The sequence below is a fragment of the Pogona vitticeps genome, chromosome 1 (assembly GCF_051106095.1).
Source record: "Pogona vitticeps strain Pit_001003342236 chromosome 1, PviZW2.1, whole genome shotgun sequence".
Lineage (NCBI taxonomy): Eukaryota > Metazoa > Chordata > Lepidosauria > Squamata > Agamidae > Pogona > Pogona vitticeps.
Window position 1 is genome coordinate 348,487,097 of NC_135783.1, and position 10,354 is coordinate 348,497,450.

At 41.8% G+C, this 10,354-nt stretch overlaps 1 protein-coding gene across 1 annotated transcript in view; it reads left to right on the forward strand.

Annotated features, from left to right (window-relative positions):
* The window catches only part of DHRS7 (dehydrogenase/reductase 7), a 28,467-nt gene extending 18,148 nt beyond the window's left edge, over nt 1-10,319 (forward strand). The window contains exons 4-7 of the mRNA XM_020813696.3: nt 90-329; nt 2,021-2,143; nt 4,105-4,320; nt 8,634-10,319. Of these exons, the coding sequence (XP_020669355.1) occupies nt 90-329; nt 2,021-2,143; nt 4,105-4,320; nt 8,634-8,669 (615 nt within the window). The 3' untranslated portion in view covers nt 8,670-10,319. The remainder of the gene's footprint in view (nt 1-89; nt 330-2,020; nt 2,144-4,104; nt 4,321-8,633) is intronic.
* Nucleotides 10,320-10,354: the final 35 nt, after the last annotated feature.

The following is a 10,354-nucleotide window of genomic DNA, read 5'->3' on the forward strand; positions in this document are numbered from 1 at the left end:
ATTTTGGTGGTTCACTTTTGCGCCTTTCCCAGCTGGATTGCCCTTAAATGTAATGTTCTCATTCTTTCTTGTTTCCTCTCCTGCTGAAGATTGACGTTTTGGTGAACAATGGCGGTCGTTCCCAGCGTTCCCTCTTTATGGATACCCAAATCGATGTCTACAGGGCAATAATGGAACTGAACTATCTGGGCACAATCTCCTTAACCAAATATGTCCTGGATCACATGACACAGAGGAAGAAGGGGAAGATCGTAACCATGAACAGCGTCATGGGCATCATGGGGGCCCCTTTGGCCACTGGCTATTGTGCCAGCAAACACGCTCTGCAGGTAACAGTCATTTTCAGCCTGAAATAGGTGACACAAGGTGGGCTTATAAGACTTACGGAATCCTAGAGTTAGAAAGAACCCACTGGCCATCTAAGTCCACCCCTCGGCTGCTGGTTGTCACAGCTAAAGCATCGCTAAAGGAAAGTCCACCGTCTTTTGAAACGGTCTGTTCCACTGTCAAAACAGCTCATGCCTGGAGGAAATTCCTCCTAATATCTAGTCGAAATGTTTTTCTCTTGCAGTTCGAATTCAAGTTTAAACCACAGTCAAGCTTGCTCCCTCTGTCATGTGACAGCCCTACAGGTGTTTTAAGATGGTATCACCTGCTGGATAGCTCACTGATTTAAAGCCCCTACCCGGCTGCAGAGCCAGAAGGTAGGAATTCAATTCCTCCCTGGAAAAGAGCCAGCCTTTATGTTCATGGGCAAGCTACACCATCCCAGAGCACCCCTAGAAAAAAGAGAGTGAGTGGTAAATCACTCCAGAGTCATCTAGGTAAACTTGGAAAGGGTCATCGTAGGTTAGAGTCAACTTGACAGGACATCATTACTACCTTACCACTCTTCTTGAGGTGAAAAATCAGCTTCGTCAGTGGTTCTCCAGTAGATAGGCTCAGCAACAGCAACAACAATCTTAGAATTGCAGAATTGGAAGAGACCCTATGGAATATTGAGTCTGCCCAGCTCCCTGTCAAAGAGACCCAAGAGGGGAATTGAACTCCGAACCTCTGGCTCCCAAGCCAAAGACCTAAATCACTGAGCATGCCATTTCCTCCCAGTTTACTGACTGATAGCCAAAAGGAGTGTCTCGTGGTCACCTGTCCTGAAGAGATTGGACTTTCAGCAGAATCTTGAGGACGTCAGAACAGCCTTGCTATAGTATAGGGAACCAAAGATCTGAACTAGAACGCAGGCCTTCACAGTAGTGGCCCCTGCACGGTGGAATGATCTTCCCTTAGAGATCTAGAGGGAGGCCTTCTTCCTCCAGAGTTTTAAAAGGCAATTAAAAAGGAAGCCTTTAAGGATATTCTCCCTCCCTCGGTGAATATATCCCCAGGGCCACCCGAAGACTGTCGCCCTCACTTGGGTTTTATTTGGTCTGTCTACTTCATTTGTCTGATGAGTTTGTAATGACTGAGTCGTGGTCTCACTAAGTTAAGTAGAATATAGAGTAAGTGTCAAAAAGAGAAAAAAGGAATAGAAATTATCTAGTCCAGCATTAACACAGCAGTTAACCAGATGCCCCAATGAGTGGTACCTGTAAAGGATGTGTCTCCCCCTCATGGTCCCCAGCAATAAACATATGTTTCTGACACTGGAGGTAGCAGAGAGCCATGATGACTAGTAGTTATTAGTACCATTGGGTTACATGCTCTTGTCCCCATGTTTGAGGAGAATGGAACTTAAAACTTGAGTTGTGGATTGTTTTAGACTATGCTTTCCTATTAAGTCCCAATACAGGAGATTTTCTTTTTGCAAAATGCAGTTTATTAATGAGCTAGGATGTTATTCTTGGAAAGGATTGGAGAGTACATGAGCCCAGGTCTCGCTGTGTCAGGATCTTGTAATCATGGTTTGTCCTTAGACAAGAGGTACATAAATTACTTCTGGTTTGTCTTTAGGTAAGGGAACCAGCTGTGTAGTGACTGGAGCTTTTTAACTTCTATATGTATTCTTCTTCTTGTTTTCTAGGGTTTCTTTAATTCTCTTCGGCCTGAGCTTTATGAATATCCTGACATAAGTGTAATTAACATCTGTCCAGGGCCTGTCCAGTCACAGATCATACAAAACGTCTTTACTGAAGAGATTCCAAAGGTAAGAATGCATGAGAGGGTTGGTTGCAAAATGGACTCAAAACATTTGAAAAGGTGTCCTTTCTCACTTCAGTGTGTGAGGGCCTGCCTACACCGGTAACCAACCCAGTTGCTTCACAAAGCTGATTTTTTTTGGCTGGCCTGAAAAATAAATTGAAAGAGTGATGCTCTTTCAAAAAGAGCCTGACCTGCTTGTTATGGAGCTGTGTGTATCACCTTGGAGAAGGTGTCTCTGCTGGAAGAAATTTAGAGAGATGTCATAGAGATATAAATAAGGGTCGTGTATAATTTGTAACTGTGGTACCGTTATCCTCTGTAACATCTTTTAGGTAAGGGAAGATTAACAGCCTTCCTGGAGCTGAACCACTTCAGAATATGGAGTGGACACTTATCTGTCTGAATGTTTCCCACCCTTTTTAGACGTAAAAGGTTCCTACACATAAGACAGTTGCGCGATTCTTTTGAACTGAATGTGGAGATGAGGAACGTGACCAACAGGAACATTTTGCAACAAAAAAAGTGAACTTCTGCAGTTCCCAGTGGATTTTGAAATGCCACATGCAGTGACCTTCACAAAGGCAGTTCTTTGTTTGGGGTTGACACAGTGTACTCTGGCTTTGCCAGGCGATGTCACAATAGTAAACAAGACACTGTTTGTATATCCAGTTTGCACTGGCTGGCCTTTTAATCAACCTCCCCGCCTTGATCGAGGAACTTATCCGGTGGAGATTCTCTGCATTTACTAATCTAGCACGTTGGAGGAAATCTTTGACCTTTCTCCTAGATACCTAGTTATTTAGAATGTGGGAAGGTATTCTGCTTGTCCTTCTGTCTGAAGTGGTCTCATCAGTCTCTTCCACTCTGATGACGCACATATTGAATTGACATCTCTGGTGATTTTGCAAGTTGACTTTGAAACGTGAATGAATACTAATACCCTCGGCTTTTTTCTCTTGCCACGTCACCCATGCAGTCTGACAAACAGCACGTGTCCATTCAGTTGGTGTCGGGGCTGGAATGTCTGGCAATAGAGCCAGAGATTGGGGTTTATAAAATCTCTGCTGTGTTTCCTTGGAGAGGGGCCAGCCAAGATCACCTGGAGTGTTCGTGCTTTGGGAAGATTGTGTGTCTTGTGACCTCTGTGACCTTCAGCAAGTTGCACAATCCCTGAGCACCATCAGAAGGAAAGCTTGGTAAACCACTAGTGAGCACTTCAGGGCACTGTTAAGTTGGAATTGACTTGAGAGCCCATCATTAGAGCACGAATGTAGTTCAGTGGATCAAAACACTTGGCTGTAGAGCCACAAGTCAAGGATTCGAATCCTCCCTGTACCTCGTGGAAAGGGTTGGTCATGATCACCCAGGGTGTTAGGTCTGGTATGATTACATGCCCTGCCATCTTTGTGGTCTTGGGCAAATGGCTTAGTCCCAGAGCACTACCAGAAGAAAAGACTGGTCAGCTACTTCCGATTATAATTAGAGAATCCTGGAAGGATTACTGTAAGTCATAACTGACTTGGCAGCACATAATTATTTCAGACTTTCAGTGTCTGTCTCAGAGGGGAAACACTTTTCTCGTTCAGTTCCAAGACAACCTTAATCTATATATACTGCCAGCCCTGGAAAAGAAGCTTTGCTTTTAAGGCAAATCCATTTAAACCTTTAAAAACAGCAGGAACTCATGGCCTTGCAGATCGTGCTAAACTCTTAAACCCATCAGCCCCAGTCATTATAGCCAGTGGTCGGAGATGGTGGGAATTGTAGTCAGCAACACTGGGAGAAAGGCCGATCTATAGCATAACCCACCCACCTTTTTTTTACTCCCTGCATTGATTTGAAATGTGCAGTCGTACAAGGATCTTATTTTTAAGCAGTTGGTGCAAGACTTATTTCTTCTGGCAAAAGGTATCTCGCAACACACTAATATTCTCCTTTTTCTGTCCCTTCTCCCCTCCCACCCAGGTAAATAAAAATGTCGGGGACCAGTCTCACAAAATGCGAACCGACCGTTGTGCTCGTCTGACCCTGGTCAGCATAGCTAATGATATAATGGAAGCTTGGGTTAGTGACAATCCATATCTGGCAGTCTGTTACCTCTGGCAATACGCACCAACCTGGGCATGGTGGCTGCTGAATCGCCTAGGGAAGACACGTATACAGAATTTCAAGAGTGGAGTGGTATGTAGTTGTGTTATGTTGTGTGTTTTTTTGTTTTGCTTTAGCCTAAAAAGTTGGATAGAATGTATGTTAAGTACTTTAAATGTTCAAAGAGTGTATTGCATAAATGCAATGAGGTGTCCAGATCAATCTGTTCTTTTAAAGGAGAAATGAACAGGTAGAAATGGTAGTAACATCAGAACAAACAATTCCCTTTTTGCCCCTTTTGCTGTCTCAGAGATTACCATGGGATGCTTCTGTTTTCTGGAATAGCTTTTCAGACACAGTAGTAGGGAGGGTTAGGGTTAAAGACCTCAGAATATTGCACAAGGTCTGACTGTGGCTCTCTAAATCCCACTGCTGACTGCTGTTCCATTAATCCAAGCTTGATTCATTAAGATTGGCTGGCAGTGTGGACGAGACTCATCTCTAGAACCCAGTTGAAGGCATGTCTGCAGTTTGTCTCTTCTACTTGAGAAATAGAAAGGTTATTCTGAAGTAAGAGCAATAGGCTTTTGGGACACTTTGTTCAACTGCAATTGTGTGCCATCTGAATGCTTTGCTAGGCCACAACTGTGGACCAACAGGCACTATGAATTCTTGAGCTGCACCAATGTTGTAGCCATCTTGGAAAGACAAGTTCTTATGGAATCCACAAAGCCAACTTTACAGGATGACCAAATTGGAGAAGATGGCCAAAAACTGGAAGTCATGTTTCCCTTACTCATCCAGAGTTGTGTTGTTGTTGTGTTTTTGTTTGTTTGAGGGGGGTCACAATGCAGTTTTCTGTAACAACAGACTGTGGTTTAAATTTATTTGCTTCCAGTTTGCTCCAGATGGTTTGCAGTTCTTGAGACTATTTAAAGTACTGGAAGACAACAGCATGATTGTCATCAGCACATAATGATGCCTGGAAGACATAACTACTTTTGGAGTATAACTGTTTCAATTTTAGAGGTCAAATAAAGATATTAGCCTTGGTATCTTTAGATTGCATATGAATTTGTATTCTACAGGAAATACCAAGGTGGGCGAGCTGAAAATGGGCAACATGTCCTGTTGTTTAGTCGTTGTGTCCAACTCTTTGTGACCCCATGGACCACAGCATGCTAGGCCCTCCTGTCTTCCACTGTCTCCCAGAGTTGGGTCAAATTCATATTGGTCGCTTCGGTTACACTGTCCAGCCATCTCGTTCTCTGTCGTCCCCTTCTCCTCTTGCCTTCACACTTTCCTAACATCAGGGTCTTTTCCAGGGAGTCTTCTCTTATGAGATGGCCAAAGGATTGGAGCCTCAGCTTCAGGGTCTGTCCTTCCAGTGAGCACTCAGGGTTGATTTCCTTCAAAATGGATAGGTTTGTTCTCTTTGCAGTCCAGGGGACTCTCAAGAGTCTCCTCCAGCACCACAATTCAAAACCATCAATTCTTCGACAGTCAGCCTTCTTTATGGTCCAGCTCTCACTTCCATACATCGCTACTGGAAAAACCCTAGCTTTGACTATGCGGACCTTTGTTGGCAAGGTGATGTCTCTGCTTTTTAAGATGCTGTAGAGGTTTGTCATCGCTTTCCTCCAAAGTAGCAGGTGTATTTTTATTTTGTGGCGCTCTCACCATCTGTAGTGATCAAGGAGCCCAAGAAAGTGAAATCTGTCACTGCCTCCGTATCTTCCCTTTCTATTTGCCAGGAGGTGATGGGACCAGTGGCCATAATCTTAGTTTTTTTAATGTTGAACCTCAGACCATTTTTTGCACTCTCTTCTTTCACCCTCATTATGAGGTTCTTTAATTCCTCCTCACTTTTTGCCATCAGCGTGGTATCATCTGCATATCTGAGGCTGTTGATATTTCTTCTGGTAATCTTAATTCCAGTTTGGGATTCCTCCAGTCCTGCCTTTTGCATGATGTATTCTGCATATAAGTTAAATAAGGAGGAAGACAATATGCAGCCTTGTCGTACTCCTTTCCCAATTTTGAACCAATCCGTTGTTCCATATCCATTTCTAACTCTTGCTTCCTGTCCCACATATAGATGTCTCAGGAGATAGGTAAGGTGGTCAGGCACTACCATTTCTTTAAGAACTTGCCATAGTTTGCTGTGGTCCACACAGTCAAAGGCTTTTGCATAGTCAATGAAGCAGAAGTAGATGTTTTTCTGGAACTCTCTGGCTTTCTCCATAATCCAGCGCATGTTAGCAATTTGGTCTCGGGTTCCTCTGCCCCTTCAAAATCCAGCTTGTACTTCTGGGAGTTCTCGGGCCACATACTGCTGAAGCCTACCTTGTAGGATTTTGAGCATAACCTTACTAGCGTATAAAATGAGTACAGTTGTACGGCAATTGAAGCATTTTTTTTAGCACTGCCCTTCTTTGGAATTGGGATGAAGACTGATCTTTTCCAGTCCTCTGGCCACTGCTGAGTTTTCCAAACTTGCTGGTATATTGAGCGTAGCACCTTAACAGTGTCATCTTTTAAGATTTTAAATAGTTCAACTAGAATGCCATTACCTCCACTGGCCTTGTTTTTAGTCATGCTTTCTAAGGCCCACTTGACTTCACTCTCCATGATGTCTGGCTCAAGGTCAGCAACCACATTATCTAGGTTGTCCGGGATATCCAGATCTTTCTGATATAATTCCTCTGTGTATTCTTGCCACCTCTTCTTTATGCCTTCTGTTAGGTCCCTCCCATTTTTGTCCTGTATCATGTCCATCTTTGCACAAAATGTTTCTCTAATATCTCCATTTTTCTTGAACAGAACTCTGGTTTTTCCCTTTCTATTATTTTTCTCTATTTCTTTGCACTGTTCATTTAAGAAGGCCCTCTTGTCTCTCCTTGCTATTCTTTGGAAGTGCATTCCATTTTCTGTAACTTTCCTTATCTCCCTTGCATTTTGTTTCCCTTCTCTTCTCTACTATTTGTAAGACCTCATTGGTCAGCCACTTTGCTTTCTTACATTTTTGGGATGGTTTTTGTTGCTTCCTCCTGTACAATGTCACAAGCCTCCATCCATAGTTCTTCAGGCACTCTGTCCACCAAATTGCGTTCCTTAAATCTGTTCTTCACTTCCACTGTGTACTCGTACTGTAAGGGATTTGGTTTAGATTATATCTGACTAACCCAGTGGTTTTTCCTCCTTCAGTTTAAGCTTGAATTTTGCTAAAAGCTGATGATCAGAGCCACAATCAGCTCCAGGTCTTGTTTTTGCTGACTGTTATAGAGCTTCTCCATCTTTGGCTGCAGAGAACATAATCAAGCTGATTTCGGTATTGCCCATCTGGTGGTGTCTATGTGTAGCGTTGCCTCTAGCGTTGTTGGAAAAGTGTTTGTGATGACCAGCTTGTTCTCTTGACAAAACTCTATTAGCCTTTGCCCTGCTTTGTTTTGAACTACAAGGCCAAACTTACCTGTCGTTCCTTTTATCTCTCGACTCCCTCCTTTATTATTCCAGGCCCCTATAATGAGAAGAACCTCTTTCTTTGGTGTCAGTTCTAGAAGGTGTTGTAAGTCTTCATAGAACTGGTCAACTTCAGCCTTTTCAGCATCAGTGGTTAAACTTGGATTACTGTGATGTTGAAAGGTCTGTCTTGGATTTGTATTGAAATCATTTTATCTTTTTTGAGATTGTATCCCAGTACAGCTTTCCCCACTCTTTTGTTGACTATGAGTGCTACTTTATTTCTTCTACGGGATTCTTGCCCACAATACTGTAATAGATATGATAATCATCTGAGTTGAATTTGCCCATTCCCATCCATTTTAGTTCACTGACGCCCAGGATGTCAATGACCTACCTCCCAATTTAATATTTATTTATTTTATTTATTCGATTTATATCCCGCCTATCTAGTCGGTTAAGATTAATACGTACTTTTGTACTATCTAGGGGCATGGGGAAAATCCTGCCATGTTTTAGGAGACCCCAACATCCCTGGCTTCCCCACAACCCCATGGTTTTAAAACTTCCATCCCTAGAGGGTGCTCAGTTTAAAAAAGATACAATTTGGTAGATAGAGCTTAGTGAAGATCTAGGAATGGGCACATGTGGTCCCTGGACATCACCCACTACTGCCATAGACCATCTTTTCCACAGGGAAGGATGCAAATTTGCTTCCATGTGGAAGGATATGGTGGCAAAGATGAGGTTGAGTGGCTGCAATGCAAGACAACACTGTCCCACAAAAGAATATTTAGTACTTACACTAGTGATAAAAGTTATTTTCATTTTTACAGCCTCTCAAGACAGTGTTTTGTTCTTGTGACTTTAAAGCACAAACTCTAGTACAGGCATTGAGGATTCTCTGATTATCTTGACTAATTAGTGTTTAATCTTCATTGCAGGATGCTGATGTTTCTTATTACAAAAAGTCTTCCTAAGCAGAAGCAGACTGAGGATGAAGAAACCTTTTGTCTTCAAATACATACTTTTTAAAAATATGTGGCAAGAGATGAAGTTATGACATATAACCTGGCATAAGTATGATATATGCATATCAATCTGTTATTTCCGTAATGTATCATTATAATGCTGATTGACCATATAGTGTGTTAGCCACCAGAGGCACATTCCTTCACTTACCTCATGGGGTGCAGTTTTCTACTGTAGGGTGGCTGTTTGAATATTATATTATTCTCTCAAACAATGTGTTGAAGCCTTTAGGGCTGTGCTCCACTTGCCAATGTGTAAAACCCATTGAACTGAGTGACTTGCTTCCAGGGTGGCTATTAGAGATTTACTCCCATTTTCTACCTAGATCTCTCAGGGCACAAAAGTTGTTAGTACCTACAACATCCAAAAGTATTATTCTGTTGTACTAATAATAAAGAGCACAAACCTGACCTTCTGACGGTGGGGTTTTCTTATACTGTATACCACTAGTGCCTTTCTACCAGCCTACAGCTGGTGTTAACATGTTCCCATGTGTTGTGACCAATGGGAGGGACTTCTTCTACCCAAAAGAAAATCTTGCTCTGTGAAACATGGAAACATGAAAGCAGTCACCTTTTGCCTCTTTGCACTGCCCTACCAGACACCAGGAAAGAGAGAGGTTACTTACCTGTAATTGGTTCTTCGAATGGTCATCTGTGAACTCACACTAATGGGTTAATCTGTGCTTGCGCAGAGGTCTCCAAAATATTCTAGACCTCAAACAATTGCCCTTTGCATTGCCCTACCAGAAATGCCCTGATATACCAGCAGCTTGGTTCTGAACCATTTTGCAAATGCTACCAAAACACCCTTTTGCCTTATTGCTGTTTTTTTTGTAAGTAGGATAGTAATTTTTTTTACTCAGGAAATATTTTCACAGACATACTCTAGAAGTGAAGATTGAAGTGGTAGTATATTGGAGGCTAAAAACTCAATCAGGTAATGATAGTATCCTGTTTCCCTGAAAATAAGACCTAACCTGAAAATAAGCCCTAGTATGGTTTTTCAGGATGCTCTACCCCAAAAATAAACCCTACCCCAAAAACAAACCCGTTAAGTGAAACCCTGCCCTCTACTATTGTTCAGCAACCAGAAGATGATGACATGACTGTATCTGAATAAATGGAGATTGTTGTACATGAAAAACATAAAACATCCCCGGAAAATACAACTTAAATCATTTTTTTGGAGCAAAAATTAATATAAGATCCTGTCTTATTTTTGGGGAAACACAGTATTGATTTTTCCAGGAAAGGTCTGCTCACAGAAAATTCAAGTTTTTGATTCCTGTATTCTACAAGAAATACCAAGATCTATCATTTGCCTGTAGAACCAAAATTAGAAGATTGCTTGCAAACTTGTTTTTCGCTTATGAAAATTCAGATCCTTGTGATTTCAGAGTTATCTCTACATAGCACAGCAAACCCTGTCAGTCTTACCTGAATCATGATAGGCTGCTTTTTACCAAAGTACTATAATTAAATTTGCTGTTTTTAAATAATAAGCTCGTTTTTGTATGCTGAATATGTATATTAAGTGTTTCTTCAAATATTTCTTCAACAATGCAAATAAAGTACACTATGGAATCAGTGAAAAAATTAAGTCTGCTGTTATCAAACTCATGGGAAATTAT